Here is a 16,821-nt window from a genome sequence, read left to right as displayed (position 1 = left end):
CGAGAAGGCCGCTGCTGGGGAGGGATGAGCGATGGATCATCGCGCAATCGATCGCGCGCCTGCTCGTCGCCGCCGCTGTGGAGACGGGCTGGAGCAATCGGTCGCCGAAAGCGGGAGCGGCGGGGGGTGCAGCGCCCGAGGTTTAAGGGGCCCGGAGCTCCGCCGTGGAGGTGTCAGCGTCCCGGTTACACCCCCGTGGGGACGAGGAGGCAGCGCAGGGCTTGCTGGGATCGTGGTCGCCCCCACGGTGGGGCCGGAACGCGACCGCGTTTTCTTCCCCCCCCCCCCGCCCCGCGCTTCCCCCGCGCCGTTCCCTCAGTGACGGGCTGAGGGACCAAGATGGCGGCGCCCAGCGCCGGGGCGGCGGCGGCGGGAGGGGGGGCCCGGGGGAGGCCTCCCCCTGTCACCCCCCAGCAGATCCGCGACCTCATCGACGGCGGCATCGCCCCTGAGGCCGCCGGTCCCGACGGGTGAGCGGGGAGCACGGGGGGGCTCGGCGGGAACCGGCGCTGAGGGGGGCGGGGCGGGCGTGTGGTAGCGGAGGAAAGGTTGGGAGGCGCTGGGAGTTATTGGAGGGCACTGGGAGACTCGGAGGGGGTCTTGGGTGACGGCAGGAGTTGCTGAGGGTGTTGGAGAGTAGTGGGAGTGATTGGGGGGGTACTGGGAAAAGGGGGCGCTGGGGTGGGTGTACTGGGAGGGACTGGGCAGCCCGAGCGGGGCACTGGAAGGTGGGAGACGGTGCTGGTGATACCAATGGGCACTGGGAGGCAATAGTGGAGGGACTGGGTGGCACTGGGGAGTACTGGTGACACTGGGAGGCAGTACTGGAGGGACTAGGTGGCACTGGGGAGTACTGGTGACACTGGGAGGCAGTACTGGAGGGACTAGGAGGCACTGGGAGGCAATACCAGTGGCACTGGGAGGTAATACCGGTGACACTGGGGGGAAGTACCAGGGAGACCAAGGGGCACTGGGAGGCAGTACCAGAGGGACTGAGAGACACTAGGAGTACTGGTGACACCAGTGGGCACTGGGAGGTGGTACTGGTGGCACTGGGAGGCAGTGTCAGAGGGACTAAGAGGCACTGGGAGTACTGGAGAGACTAAAGGGCACAGGGCAGCAGTAGCAGAAACCGAGAGACCCTGAGGCACTAGGAGGCAGCAGTGGGAGGCACTGATGTGCACTGGGAGGCATGGGGAGCGCAGGGGCAGTTCAGTGACCTGGAGAGCTCTGGTGTCCCCACAGCCACGTACTGGGTCTCTGACCTCTGAAGTGGCGGGGGGGGGGGACACACTGAGAACCTCTGGGGGCACTGAGTGGCTGAGCTTTGGGGATATCTGGCTAAAGCCAAGTAACCGTGGGTGTTCTCAGGGACACGATTTGCGTCCCCAAATACTGGGCGGAAGAAGAGCACTGCGGAGAAGCTGAAGGGCCAGGGTTGGTGTTCTGGGCACAGATGCTACTGCCGGGATCCGGCATAACTGGTGTTGGGAGCGTCCCTGACTTCAGAGACGGGCCACAGTCATCGAATCATAGAATAGTTTGGATTGAAGGGACTTTTCAGGTTCCCCCAGTGCCCCCCCTGCCATGAGCAGGGACATCTTCACCAGCTCAGGTTGCTCAGAGCCCCGTCCAGCCTGGCCTGGGATGTCTCCAGGGATGGTTCAGCCACCCCCTCTCTGGCCAACCTGGGCCAGGCTCTCAGGGCCAACAGTTTTCTCCTCATGTCTGGCCTGAATCTCCCTCCTTTAGTTTAAAAGCATTGCCCCTTGTCCTGTCATAACAGGCCCTTCTAAACACTGTCCCCATCTTTCTTATAGGCTCCTTTTAGTCCGGAAAGCCCACAATAAGGTCTCCCCGGATCTTCTGTTCTCCAGCTGAACACCCCAACTCTCTCAGCCTGTCCTCCCAGCAGAGCTGTTCCAGCCTTGGATCATTTCTGGGCCTCCTCTGGCCCCTCTCCAGCAGGTCCGTGTGTGTCCTGTGCTGAGGACCCAGAGCTGGACCAGCACTGCAGGGGGGTCTCACCAGCATAGGGCGGACGGGCAGGATCCCCTCTCTGACCTGCTGCCCACGCTGCTGGGGATGCAGCCCAAGATACAATTTACCTTCTGTGCTGCAAGCACACATTGATGGCTCATGTCCCATCTTTCACTCCCCAGCACCCCAATTCCCTTTCCTGGGGGCTGCTCCCCATCCCTCCATCCCCAGCCTGGGTTGATACCGGGGGTTGCCCTGACCCAGGTGCAGGACCTTGCACTTGGCCTTGTTGAACCTCACGAGGTTGGGAGCTCTGGAGAAAAGGTTCTTGGAAGGGTAAGGCTGAAGGACGAGAGGGTAGAAAGTGGTTTGTGCAATTTTTTTATTCATGAAATCTTCCCAGCTTGCTGACTTGCTGTTCCTTTTAGGACGGACACATCCGACTGGTCGGAGTTGGCTAACGGCTCTTCTCAAATGGACGCTCTCTCCTTGGAGTCGGCCAGCAAGGAAGCTTATTTCAGCAGAGTTGAAACGTTCACCATATCCTTTCCGACGCTGAGCTTCCAGTCGTCCCCCTCCCTGCTTTGCCATCACCCTTCTGCTGTCACTTCCCCGCAGGTTCCGTCTTCTCAGAGGTTTTTCTTTGGCCAGATAAACCCTGGCTAAACCTTTGACTGCTTACCTTGTAATTTATGGGGTTTTATCCTTAACGCGAGCACCCGCTGAAGTGGGCGGGCAAACCCCACGATCTCTCCCCCCTGGTTTGCGCCAAGTATGGCTGGGTCAACGTGGAGTGTGACATGCTGAAGTGCTCCAGCTGCCAGGCCTTCCTCTGCATCAGCCTGCAGCTCGCATTCGACTTCAACAAGTGTACGTATGTCCTGCGGCTACAGGGGGTGGGCTGGGGACTCACTGTGTGCGTAAACGGCTCCCGTAGTCTTGTCCTGGGTGGTGCTGGGTGTTGGATGTCTCTGAAAATAAAGTGCAAGTCAAATAGATTTCCGTTAGTTTGTGAGAACGCGTTGAAACTTCTTGCTGCTGTTGTTGGAGATGGGTTAGAATAGTTCCAGTTGGAAGGGACCTGTGATGGTTGTCACAACAACCCCATGAATGCTGCAGGCTTGGGGAGGAGCAGCTGGAAAGTTCTTGTCGGAAAAGGACCTGGGGGTGTTGGTGGCACTGGCTGAACATGAGCCAGCGTGTGCCCAGGTGGCCAAGAGGCCACCAGCATCCTGGCTGGGACCAGCACTGGTGTGGCCAGCAGGCCCAGGGCAGTGACCGTCCCTGTGCTGGGACCTGGGGAGGACAAACTGCAAATCCTGGGGCAGTTCTGGGCCCCTCACGCCAAGAAAGGCCTTGGGTGCTGGAGCAAGTGGAGAGAAGAGAACAGAGCTGGTGAGGGGCTGGAGCACAAGTGTGATGGGAGCGGCTGAGGGACCTGGGGGGTTCAGCTGGAGAACAGGAGCTGAGGGGAGACCTTCTGTTCTCTGAACTGCCTGAAAGGAGCTTGGAGCCGGGGGGGGTCAGGCTCTGCTCCCCAGGAACAAGCACCAGGAGCAGAGGAAACGGCCTCAAGTTGCCCAGGGGAGGTTGAGGTTGGATGTGGGGACCAATTTCTTCCCCAAAGGGCTGTGGGGCATTGGAACAGGCTGCCCAGGGCAGTGCTGGAGTCACCATCCCTGGAGGGTTGAACAGATGTGGAGATGAGGTTCTCAGGACGTGGGGTGGTGCCAGGGGTGGGGGAATGGTTGGACTCGATGGTCTTAAAGGTCTTTTCCAACCCAAACAATTCTGTGATCTAGTCCAACTGCCTGACTACTTCAGGACTAACCAAGAGATAAAGCCTGTTATTAAGGACACTATCCAAATGCCTCTTAAGCAGTGACTTGGGCCATTGACCACATCTCTAGGAAGCCTGTTGCAGCATTTGACCACCCTCGCAGTAAAGAAATGTTTCCTGATATCAAGTCTAAACCTCCTGTGACACAGCTCTGAGCCATTTCTGTGTGTCCTGTCGCTGGATCGCAGGGAGAAGAGCTCAGCACCTCACTCTCCCCTTCCCCTCCTCAGGAACCTGCAGAGAACGATGATGTCGCCTTTTGTCCTGTTTTCCAAACCAGACAAACCCTGAGTCCCCAGCCGCTCCTCCCGGGATGTTCCTTCCAGCCCTTTCACCAGCTTGGTTGCCCTCTGGATGCACTCAAGTATCTTCGCATCCTTTTTAAAAAAGTTTTATTTCCCACATGGTTAATCCACTGCCTTGATTCTCCACTAAATGTTTCTGACGTGGGCTGTTGGTGGCTGTTGGTCACCAAATCAGTCCATTCAGGTGGTTGCATTGTGTAAGTTATTTAATAAATTCCTCCACTGCCCTTTTTAAACTACTTGGACCACCAGTAGTAAAACTTTCTCCTGTTCTCCTTATCCAAACCCGCCACCAGCTTCACTCATTCCCACGGCGTGTCACTCGTGAGCTTTATCACCTGTCAGACCTTCACTTTCATTTACCTGCATCTGTGACCCCACCTGCATTTATGACCCCACCACAAATAAGTGTTATCCTCTTCTCAGTTTTCTTACTGCAAATCCCTGTTCTTGTTCCCTGAAAGGCGGCAGAGAGCACGACCCTGATGTCTGACAAACGAAGCGTGGGTTGTGATGAGGAGCTGCTTTAGTGCTTCGTTTTGGGTCCCTCTGAATATTGACATCTGCTGTTTGTTCGGACTATCTTTTCTAAATAAACCTTGGCCTAATTCCGTTGGTAATGGCACTGGTTTAGGGAAAATCTAAAATAATCAGAGGTTGGAGGAAGAGCTTGAAAAAGAAATTGAAAAAATAAATGTTTTGAGTCTGAAAGGTGTGAGTAAGTTAAATTAGGTAACAAATCATTTTTGGGGGAAGCTTGATTTCCAGATATGGTTGTGATTTGGCTCCTACAGCCGGGATGGAGGGGTCAGATGAGTTAAGTGGGGACTGGCAGCAGCCCAGGAGGTAAAACTGGCAAGAGCAGCTGGTTCCTGTGCCGGTGGTTGGCTTGAGCTGTGTCTCTGCAGCTCTGTGGTTGCCATGCCTGGGAATGGGAGGGGATTCGGGCTGTGAGGAGTTGGAACTGCCCTGTGGTTGTGGAGATAACCCTGTGAGCCAACCTGGCTGCCTGCAGGGAGGCTGGAGCTGCAACTGCTCCTTTTGGTGGGGAGATGAGTTTGAGGTGAAAGCTTCAGGCTCTGCAACCTACAGCCTGGGGCGACATCCGTCACCCCCAGGGGAGGAACAGGGAAACCCTCGGAGCCTGGTGCCTTCCCCTCCTGCTTTGGTTTTTCCCAGCTGTTCCCTAAGGATGTGGCTCTGCAGGGGTGTAAAATGCGCTTTGTCTTGCAGATAAGGAGCGCTGCGCGGAGCTGAAGAAGGCTTTGTGCACCGCGCATGAGAAGTTCTGCTTCTGGCCCGACAGCCCCTGCCCAGGTTGGTGTCTCGGAACCTGGTTAGCACACGTGTCTACCCTTAGTCCCTTTTTTCCTCTTTTTCTGTCACTACTGTTGTATCCCATTGTAGAAACTGTAATTTCTCTTCACATTCTCAAACTGGGCAGTGTTGTCACAGTCCCCTTTTTCATAGAATAGTTTGCGTTGAAGGGAACTTCAAAGCTCATCCAGTGCCCTCCCTGCCATGAGCAGGGACATCTTTACCAGCTCGGATTGCTCAGAGCCCCGTCCAGCCTGGCCTGGGATGTCTCATCTACACCCTCTCTGGCCAACCCTAATTTTTCTGGACCCTCATGCCAGGCTGTACCCATCCCCTCTCAATCTTTGAGTGTGTCTAGGGCTGTTAAAGTGCTTTTTTGGGTTGTAACTGGGATGGGACAGGGGAGATTGGATGAGGTGGGATGCTCAAAGGGTGATAGATCTCATCTTCAAAGCCACAGTGCACAGGGAAGGGCAGTTGCAAAGGTAAAAAGGCTGCGCTCAGCTTTTCTTTGAAAAACCAAGAGATTCTTATGGTGCTGATCACATCTTGTGTTTGCTTTCTGCCAGATCGCTTTGCCATGCTGCTGGTGGATGAACCCAGAGCCCTTCTCCAGGATTTCCTGGACCGTTTTCAGAGCCTGTGCCAACTGGAGCTGCAGCTGCCCTCCCTCAGACCAGAAGACATGAAGAACATGGTGAGTTTCCCTCCACTCCCCAAGACTGGGTGCATTCGAGTCCTTGATGATGATTCTGGACATGCCTGTGCTGTGCAAATCTGGACTGAAACAGTTGTGAGGTTTAAACTGGAGGCTCCAACTTGCCAGGTGGGCAAAGTTCAGCCCTTCTTGTGCTTGTGAGGGATCTGTCATCACCTTGGCATTCTCCTCGGACATTCCCCATGTGGTCGTTTCACCTGGTGTTTTTAAAAGCATGTAAAATGGAGTTTGGAAAGGCTCACCTGCCGTGCAAGCCCTTGACCAGCACAGGCACAGCTGCCTCATGTCACCATGATGTTGCTGGTGGGAAGTGTTCACTGTGAGGATGGCGAGACACTAGGACACGCTGCCCAGAGAAGCTGTGGATGCCCCATCCCTGGGAGTGTTCAAGGCTGGGTTGGACAGGGCTCTGAGCAACCTGGTCTGGTGGAAGGTGTCCCTGCCCATTGCAGGGTTTGAACTGAATGAGCTTTCAAGGTCACTGCTAACCCAACCATTCAGTGATTCTATAAGTGGGTGTGGTGTCCGGTTCCCGCTCTGCGCTTTTCCTGGCACACGAGATGCTCTCTGGTGTCCAGAAGAAGTGATTTCAGGACCCACAGACTCCCTGGGAGCTCTTCCTGGCAGCTCCCACACCTGTTTGTCACCTCCAAGCGCTCCATGAGATGTGGCAGCTTGCAGATCACTCCTTTAGCTGGGATCTCACAAGAATGGAGACAGTCATTGCGGTAGGTGGAATCAGAAATTTGGGGTGCCAGAGGCTGCCCTAGTGCAGAGATGTGGGCAGAATCATAGAATCATGGAATCACAGGATGGTTTGGGTTGAAAGGACCTTCCCAGCTCCCCCAGTGCCCCCCCTGCCATGAGCAGGGACATCTTCAGCAGCTCAGGTTGCTCAGAGCCCCGTCCAGCCTGGCCTGGGATGTCTCCAGGGATGGTTCATCCGCCACCTCTCTGGCCAACCTGGGCCAGGCTCTCACCACCCTCAGGGCCAACAATTTCTCCTTCATGTCTGGCCTGAATCTCCCTCCTTTAGCTTAAAACCATCACCCCTTGTCCTATTGCAGCAGGCCCTGCTCAGAAGTCTGTCACCATCTTTCTTATCAACCCCTTTTAAGTCCGGAAAGGCCGCAATAAGGTCTCCCTGGAGCCATATAAGTGTGGTATAGGGTGGCCTCTTCTGCAAGGATGCTCAGCAGGCAGGGGGGAAGAACAGGAGCTACATCAAGAAAGGCTGGAGCATAGCAAGGGTGGAATTGTCTCCTGGTAGGGACCTGGCCAGGTCCTGCTCTACTCCGGCCAAGTCTGGCTCATTGGGCGCTCACTCACCAGGAAACAGATGGCTCTTGGCGGTGAGAAGCTGTACAGGCAACTCTTAATCCGTTCAGCAGGAATCACAGAGGTGTTTTATGGTTGCCACCACGGGCTGGCTGAGCTATAAAACCCATCAGAGCCCCCCAAGAAGAGACAGCATAAAGCCAACAGCTGTATCACATCTCCACAGCTCCCCACTAGCTGCAAGGTCTGGAGCCCGACCAACAGCCTTCAGGGGGGTCTCTTTTCTCACTGTGTCTCAGCAATGGCCCCAGAAGCGCTCCCAATTTGCCTGAGCACAGGCAAACACAGTCCCTGCTGCCTGCCTGCGAGCAGAGGGACAGACAGACACTGTTCGGGCTCACGCTTGCTTTGAGCAGTGGAGCTGTGACCTGCTTTGCTGTCCCTACACATCCTTGGGGGAGCAAATGGTGCTTAAACAAGAGTCGATGCAATGGGGAGAGCCTTTCCGTACCTAAAAAGGGCTGGTATAAAAGATGGGGACAGACTTTTGAGCAGGGCCTGCTGTGGTATGACAAGGCGTGATGGTTTTAAACTAAAGGAGGGAAATTCAGGCCGCACATGAGGAAGAAATTTGTTACGCTGAGGGTGGTGAGAGCCTGGCCCAGGTTGGCCAGAGAGGTGGTGGATGAACCATCCCTGAGACATCCCAGGCCATTCTATGATTCTGTGCAAATCAGATGGTCACCAGGCAGGAGGAAACCATTGCTCCATGTGGCTTTTGCTTGTTAACCACAGCAGAATTGCTGAGGGTGCTCATGCATCCAGCCATTTTGGGGAATGAAAAAGGGATTTTTCTCCATGTAGGATGTGATTTGTGAGTAGAACCAGTGTATTTAACAAACTCTGCCACATTTCTCTGTCCTGCAGTCCCTGACAGAGGAAAAGATCAGCCTGCTGCTCCAGCTGACTGGGGAGGAACTGGAGCACAAAACGGAGGGAGAGAAACTGCCAATGAAGTTTACCACGGAAATCCTGCAAGTTCACGTTCCTGCCTGTGTCCTGGCTTTGTGCGGCTGGACGTGCAGGTGGGTGGGGGCGTAGCCCTGAATCCTAAGTCTCTGCTGCATTTTGTGGTTGTGGTGAAACCTGTTGAAGGCCAGAGGAATGCGTGTGTCCCTCCTGTGAAATGTTCAACATCCCCATTTCACTATTTTATTATGATCTCCAGCTATTAAAATTGACAGATTTCCAGAAATCCCACTCCAAAGCTAGTTCAGGTAAAATAGATATCTCTGTGAGGCAGCAAGAGGCCGAAACAACCGAGCTGTCGCTTGTCCCGCTTGTTGCTGATTTAGATGCTGAAGTCGATCCCTGAAGCATCATCCCCAGTGATGCTTTCAGTGCTCGTCAGGCCTGCGGGAAGGGAGGGAAGGTTTGTGACCTGAAGGTTTGTGGCTTCCCAAAGCGTGCGCTGGGAGCAGAACAGCCTCGCTGTGTGTGCCGAGGGCAGTTTGCTGAAGGGGAAGCGGCTGGAAAAGTGCTGCTGGTGGGGAAGAGCGGAGCTGCCTCTGTGGCTGGGTGGGATGGGGACACCCTTGGCTGATTTACCATAACCAAGTGTGTTCCTGCTTTGTGGCAAGCCAAAATTTAACCAAACTGATTTAAATCAGCACTACAGGTGGATTTTAATAGTCTTGTTTTACTTCTTGGCACACGGCGCTACAGAAGCAGTAAGTCTCTGCTTCAGTTGAGGGGTAATGAAGGAGGTTGTAGCATAGAGGGTGTTGGTCTCTTCTCCCAAGGAACAAGCGCCAGGATGAGAGGAAATGTCCTCAGGTTGCGCCAGAGGAGGTCGAGGTTGGATGTTGGGAACAATTTCTTCCCAAAGGGCTGTGGGGCATTGGAACAGGCTGCCCAGGGCAGTGCTGGAGTCACCATCCCTGGAGGGTTGGACAGATGGACATGAGGTTCTCAGGGACATGGGGTAGTGCCAGGGGTGGGTTAACGGTTGAACTTGATGAGCTTGAGGGTCTTTTCCAAGCAAAGTGATTCTATGATTCTTGAAACGTGCTGGCTCAGATACCTGTGACTGAGACCATTCCTGTGCTCTGCCAAAGACATGCATCTGTTCTGAAAGCTGGGATTTTGGGGAAGGGCCCAGGCTTTTCCCTGACCTTTTCATATGACTTGTCTCTCTCCCCGCAGCTCCACGTCTGGCTCTGTGCACCTCTCAGTGATCACCTGCTCCCGCTGCATGAGGAAGGTGGGACTGTGGGGCTTTCACCAGCTGGAATCTGCGGGGCCGGAGCTGGACTCCTGCAGCCCGAGCAGCACTTCGCCAGCACCCACTGAGCGCTGCCCCCTCCTACCAGCTTCTCCACGCAGGATGCTCACACGGAGCCAAGACACGCTCCCTCCAGGCTCCGAGCAGGTATGGCCCAGAGCATCTGGCCTGTGAGCTCGGGATGGAGAACAGGAGCTGAGGGGAGACCTTCTGATCTCTGAACTGCCTGAAAGGAGCTTGGAGCCAGGGCGGGTTGGGCTCTGCTCCCCACGAACAAGCGCCAGGAGCAGAGGAAACGGCCTCAAGTTGCGCCAGGGAAGGTTGAGGTTGGATGTGGGGAACAATTTCTTCCCCAAAGGGCTGTGGGACATTGGAACAGGCTGCCCAGGGCAGTGCTGGAGTCACCATCCCTGGAGGGTTGGACAGCTGGAGATGAGGTTCTCAGGGACATGGGTCAGTGCCATTTTTGGGTTAATGGTTAGACTTAATGATCTTAAAGGTCTTTTCCAACCCAAATGATTCACAGAATCCCAGAGTGTCAGGGATTGGAAGGGACCCAGAAAGCTCATCCAGTCCAATCCCCCAACCGGAGCAGGAACGCCCAGATGAGGTTACATGGGAAGGTGTCCAGGTGGGTTGGAATGTCTGCAGAGAAGGAGACTCCACAACCTCCCTGGGCAGCCTGGGCCAGGCTCTGTCACCCTCATCGGGAAGAAGTTTCTTCTCAAATTTAAGTGGAACCTCCTGTGTTCCAGTTTGTACCCATTGCCCCTTGTCCTGTCACTGGTTGTCACCGAGAAGAGCCTGGCTCCATCCTCCTGACACTCCCCCTTTCCATATTGATCCCCATGAATGAGTCCCCCCTCAGTCTCCTCTTGTCCAGCTCCAGAGCCCCAGCTCCCTCAGCCTTTCCTCACACGGGAGATGCTCCACTCCCTTCATCATCTTCGTTGCTCTGCGCTGGACATTCTGTGATATCTGGGTGATACAGCAGCACACAGGAGTCAAGACCAATGTAATTTAGTTGTCCAGCTTGAAAGAAGCTCATCCTGGTACCATGTCTCCTGTTGCATGTTGCCTACAGCCAAAGTGGGTTGCTGCTGCCTTTCCCTTCCCTCCCACACGAAAAAAGACCTTTCTAACCAGGATCCTGATGTTTGTCTAACTCGAGGTGCTCTGAATCAGATGCTACCGTCACCCACATCTAACTAGACACATCTGAGATGCTTCTGGTGGGAAGGGAAGGTGGCACAGCTCCTGCCAGGGTGACTGAGAAGGCTTTGAGCTGGACAGGGCCCCCCTCTCCCCTTCAGGGACATGCTGGTGAGCAAGGGACATGCTGGTGAGCAGAGGACCTCTATTAATTCCTTGTTCTTTCTCCACTGGCAGCATGAGAAGAGCCCATCTCCGGCCATCTCTCGCTCACGGGGTTGGGACTCTCCTGTCCCCATGGACCGGGCTGAGTTGGAGGTGACCAGCCCCCCGCTGAGGAGCCGCCCTGTCACCCGCAGCATGGTACAGAGTGACAATGCGGAGGTGCCGTCCAGTCCTCTGCGCAGAGCCAAGCGGGCACGGCTCTGCTCCTCCAGCAGCTCGGTGAGTGAGGGCACAGGGCCAGCCTGCATGGGGAGGAGAGGGATTTGGGCAGGGTGCTCCTGATCCAGGAGTCAGTGTTGTCCCTGTAGAGCAGCACTGGGCCAGCTCAAGGCCGGTGCTTAAGTACAGAGAGGTTTTTGTCCTGTCACTGGAGTCTGTTTTAAACTATGCTGATGCTGCCCTCCTTCAAAGTCGTAGAATCATAGAATAGTTGGGGTTGGAAGGGAAGTTCACAGCTCTCCCAGTTCCTCCCCTGCCATGAGCAGGGACATCTTCAGCAGCTCAGGTTGCTCAGAGCCCCGTCCAGCCTGGCCTGGGATGTCTCCAGGGATGGTTCATTCACCACCTCTCTGGCCAACCTGGGCCAGGCTCTCACCACTCTCAGAGGCAACAATTCCCTCCCCATTTCTGGCCTGAATCTCCCCTCTTTTAGTTTGAAACCATCACCCCTTGTCCTGTCGCACCAGGCCCTGCTCAGAAGTCTGTCCCCATCTTTCTTATGGGCCCCTTTTAAGCCTGTAAAGGCCGCACTAAGGTCTCCCTGAAGCTTCTGTTCTCCAGCTGAACACCCCAACTCTCTCAGCCTGTCCTCCCAGCAGAGCTGTTCCAGCCCTTGGGTCATTTGTCATCTCCTCCCCCATCCAGGACACATCTTTGAGGAGCTTTTTCGACCCCAGCTCACAGCATCGTGACTGGTGTCCCTGGGTCAACACAGTGGAGGGAGGAGATGCCCTGGAAGATCCCACAGCCCAGACAGAGAAGGAACCTGCCAAGGCAGAGCCGGGCTGGCGAGTGGTACTGAACACGCTCCTCGCCACCAGAAAATGTGACAGAGTGCCTGAGACGGAGCCTGTGGTGAGTCTGCGGGATCCCCAGCCCCAAAGTCAAGTGCTTGAAACACTCCTTGTCTGGAGCAGAATTTGAGGTAGACGTGCTTTGTTTGGGCTAAATGCAGGGCCAGCTGGGTGGCAAGGACCAAGGATGTGTCTGCAGAGTCTCAGCTTCCCCTCCGGCTGTGCTGACAGCCTCTCATAGAATCACAGAAGTTTTAGGTTGCAAGGGACCTTCCCAGCTCCCCCAGTTCCCCCCCTGCCATGAGCAGGGACATCTTCACCAGCTCAGGTTGCTCAGAGCCCCGTCCAGCCTGGCCTGGGATGTCTCCAGGGATGGTTCATCCACCACCTCTCTGGCCAACCTGGACCAGGCTCTCACCACCCTCAGGTACAACAATTTACTTATATCTGGCCTGAATCTCCCTCCTTTAGTTTAAAACCATCACCCCTTGTCCAGTCACAACAGGCCCTGCTCAAAAGTCTTTCCCCATCTTTCTCACAGGCCCCTTTTAAGTCCGGAAAGGCCTCAATAAGGTCTCCCTGTAGCCTTCTCTTCTCCAGGCTGAATACCCCAACTCTCTCAGGCTGTCCCTGGCCAGATCTCATCTGTTACACTGATCTGTTCAAGGGCCACTATAAATAACAGCCTGTCCCGAGCGGCTCAGCGCTGCCCAAGATCCAGTTTCATTTCATGTCCCGATAGAGCTCCCGACTGTCCCTGCAGCCCTGAGCTGTAGAACTGGGGGGTTTGCAGAGCCTGGAGAGCAGAGCTGAGACAGAGCCCCCGTCCCCAAGCTGCTGCTGCTTCCCCAGACCCCCTGAGCCCCATTATCCGCTCAGATTTCTCCTCCTGGCTCCATCCTGCTTTGCTCGGGGCTGCAGGGACCAATGAAGCAGTCACAGAATCACAGAATGATGTTGGTTGGAAAAGACCCACAAGATCATCGAGTCCAGCCATTCCCCCACCCCTGTCCCTGCCCCATGTCCCTGAGAACCTCATCTCCGTCTGTCCAACCCTCCAGGGCTGGTGACTCCATCACTGCCCTGGGCAAGTCCTGCTTCAGCATTTGTCATGGGGTCTTGGTGTGAGTTGTGTCCCCAACAGGTCTGTCCTTTCTGGCTGTGCTACGTGCTGGGAAAGCGCCAGCAGGTCCTGTGGGATGGGACGTTAGTCAGAGGTGTGAGACCCAGCTGGAGGAGGGGTGGTTGGAGTCCTGTCTGGCTCCTTGTACTTTTCTCCCCCTCCAGTTGTGGTAAATAGGGATAATAAAGAAGAGGAGCAAATTGATGTCTTGGCAGCCAATTAGGATATTTCATATGTTTGGTTTGGTGAGGTTTTCTTTGTTTTGTTTTTTCTGTGATTTCACAAACTTGGTGGGCAGGTCCTCAGGGGTTTTGGGGTGAATTGTAGAATAATTTGGGTTGGAAGGGTCCTTCCCAGCTCCCCCAGTTCCCGCTGCCATGAGCAGGGACATCTTCAGCAGCTCAGGTTGCTCAGAGCCCCGTCCAGCCTGGCCTGGGATGTCTCCAGGGATGGTTCAGCCACCACCTCTCTGGCCAACCTGGGCCAGGCTCTCAGGGCCAACAATTTCCTCCTCATGTCTGGCCTGAATCTCCCTCCTTTAGTTTAAAACCATCACCCCTTGTCCAATCGCTCCAGGCCCTGCTCAAAAGTCTTTCCCCATCTTATCGGCCACTTTTAAGGGCTGTGCCTTAACCTCTGGTGCCTTAACCTCTGGTTTTCGCTTTGCTCATCTCTCCCGCAGAGTCTCTCGGTCAAGTCCTCCAAAGTGTTCCGTATTTTCCGGCAGTGGGAGACCATGAATTCCTCCTGAACCGAACTGCCGCCTGGCTGGCAGCACGGAGCAGAGATCCGCAGCATCTCTGTCCCCCTGGTGGGGGGACACTGAGGATGTTTCATGCCAAACACAGCCCCCAGCAGCCTCTGGGGCCCCCTCCTCCCTCACTGTCCTCCTCAGACCCCCCCCCCGCCTTCACAAATTGCTGCTGTGGCCCTTGGCCCCGTACAGAGCCAGGACGTGCCGTGGGCGCGCGGGGCCGACGAGGAGACGTGGTCACCTCACCGGGGTGACCGTCCTGTCCAGCTGTGACTTGCCACCAGCGGCGCAGGGAAGTTACGCCAGGTGGGAATAAACATTTCACTTTTGTTTTTATTGATTTTTCTTTTTCCTTACTGCCAGCATGGTCCTTCTTCCCGGGGTGGGATAAGCTCTGGACCTTGCACGTGGCTCCTGTATCCCTCTGGATGCTCATCTTTGTGGGATCAGTGTCCGGCTGCCTCCTTCTCCTGTTTCCCACTCCTCGTTTCACCGCTTCCCCTGCCTGATCTGGGCTCTTTGCCGTTGTCTCAGCCCCTGAACACGCAGAGATGCCCCTGGCTTGATACCCCAGCATCAATCAGCTGCCCAAAGCAGATTTATTTGGGGGCTGAGAGCCTCCCCATGGTGTTAAATCACCCAGGATGCAGCCAAAAACCAAGAAGAGGTGGATTAGGCCTTCCCATGGCTCGAGGCCACAAGGCTGGGTGCTGGGGAGGGACTGGTCTTTGTGGAAAGGGGAGAAGAAGCCAAGAAGGGAGACGCTGATCTGTCATCTTCATCCCCAAGGATATCGGGAAAGGGGCTTTGAGGAGGGTTCAGACTCCACAGACAACCCAGGCACAGTTGGGCCTCTACAGCTGCACCAATATGAGTGAAGACACAAGGAAATGTATTTTTTTTAATGTATTATTTTCTTTTGAGCAAAGGAACCCCCTTTGGGGGGAGGAGCCCCTTCCTCAGTTACCCCAGCTCCAACACTGGGGTTTTTTCTGCATCTCATTTTGCCCCCATCCCCCTTTGGGGTATTTTCTGGCCATCCTGTGCCCAGGAAGGCAACGCCTGCTCTCCCGGAACCCCAAAATTTGTGGGTGCATCCATGCAGGGCTTGAGTTTGGGTGGGTCACTTTCCATTCCTAAGAGGGTCCTAATTACATGGCCCTAAAGAAGAGCTGCCTCACCCCATGGCCCTGCTGGACTGGGAGTCAAGATGGAGATGGGGGTGTCATCCCCCCACATCCCTTGGGTACCCCCAAAGGGATGAAGATGGATTGGGCATTGGTGGGACACCCTACTGTAGGGTGCACCCCAATTTTCGGCCCCTGGAGGGCTGAGAGGAGCCCCTGAACCTGCTGTGCATCCACGCATGGGGGTCTGGGTGCTGCACGGGTGGTCATAAGGCACCCCAAAAGTGACAGGATGGTCCCTGTCACCCTGAAATTATCCCCATTGCAAAGCTGTGAGATGACACAGGTGAAATACAATGATTTAAAGGAACTCAGAGAAAATCCTGGTTTTCCCCATTCTGTTCTCCCAGCTGCCTGGAACCAGTCAGGGAACAACGAGGACGGGGAAAATGGGGGACCCTCTATCCCAAACTCTCTACCTCCTCTGCTCAAATATAACCCCTTCCCCTTTCCCCCCACCCCAAAATCCTGCTGAGGTGTGAATCTGCACCCCCTCAGGTGTATTACGTCCCACCCTGGCCCAGCTCGAGGCTGGAGGGGAGTATTGGCTCATAATTGGAAGAAATCACCCCCCATGTGCACACTTGTGGGGTGAAGTTACTGCTTTTCTCAGGGATTTTGGGATTCTTCAGCTGTGTCTCCTCATCACATGGGGCGGAAGCGTCAGGGTAATTTTGGGGTGATGCTGGGGTCAGGAATGCGGGGCGTCCGCCCCGGGCGTGGAGCTGCCACGCCACAGAGGGACACCAATTAGCACCACGGTCACACGTCCTGCTGTCACCTCCGGGGCGCTGGCAGGCGCCTCCCCCGCCCCGTCCGGGTGGGGAAACTGAAATGCTTTGCTGGTGTCACACCGGAACGCTGGGACGGTGACTCGTGCTGCATGGGGGAATGGATTGGGTTCAGTGGTGGCTTTCCACAGGTGACTGGGGAGGCCACATTGGGAGTATTGTGTCCGGTTCTGGGCCCTCAGTTCCAGCAGGACAGGGAACTGCTGGAGAGAGTCCAGCGCAGCCACCAAGATGCTGAAGGGAGTGGAGCATCTCCCGTGTGAGGAAAGGCTGAGGGAGCTGGGGCTCTGGAGCTGGACAAGAGGAGACAGGGGTGACCTCGTTCACGTTTACAGATATATAAAGGCGGAGTGTCAGGAAGATGGAGCCAGGCTCTTCATGGTGACAACCAATGACAGGACAAGGGGTAAGGGGTGCAAACTGAAACACAGGAGGTCCACTTAAATTTTAGAAGAAACTTCTTCTCTGTGTGAGGGTGCCAGACCCCGGACCAGACTGCCCAGGGAGGTTGTGGAGTCTCCTTCTCTGCAGACATTCCAACCCGCCTGGACACCTTCCTGTGTAACCTCATCTGGGTGTTCCTGCTCCGGGGGGGGATTGCACTGGATGAGCTTTCCAGGGCCCTTCCAACCCCTGACATTCTGGGATTCTGTGTTACAGTGGCCGCGCCACGCCCAGGGTGTTGACACCCGCGATTGTCCACCCCGGGGTCTCGAACCTGTGGCTCCTCTATTACTCCTTCCGCCCCCCATTCCCCAGCACTACAACTCCCGGCGTGCCGCGGGGCGGGCGGGGCCGCCACGGCGTTGCCGCCTCAGCCAATCGCGGCGCTGCGGGGCGGTGAGGTCACTGCG

The 16,821-nt window shown here is 55.6% G+C and overlaps 1 protein-coding gene across 1 annotated transcript; it reads left to right on the top strand.

Moving 5' to 3' along the window:
- Positions 1–55: 55 nt before the first annotated feature.
- Positions 56–14,327, top strand: ZC3HC1 (zinc finger C3HC-type containing 1). Its single transcript, XM_082075104.1, has 10 exons — positions 56–470; positions 2,409–2,520; positions 2,700–2,850; positions 5,359–5,442; positions 6,012–6,139; positions 8,366–8,523; positions 9,644–9,869; positions 11,112–11,318; positions 11,964–12,173; positions 13,918–14,327. Exons 1-10 carry the CDS (start codon positions 340–342, stop codon positions 13,984–13,986), a joined length of 1,476 nt encoding a protein of 491 aa, XP_081931230.1. The 5' UTR covers positions 56–339; the 3' UTR covers positions 13,987–14,327.
- The last annotated feature ends 2,494 nt before the right edge of the window (positions 14,328–16,821 follow it).

Source organism: Streptopelia decaocto, assembly GCF_964273445.1.
Source record: "Streptopelia decaocto genome assembly, chromosome: 1".
In the NCBI taxonomy this organism is placed as follows: domain Eukaryota; kingdom Metazoa; phylum Chordata; class Aves; order Columbiformes; family Columbidae; genus Streptopelia; species Streptopelia decaocto.
Note: the sequence above shows the minus strand (reverse complement) of the source record. Positions and strands in the feature narration are given on the sequence as shown.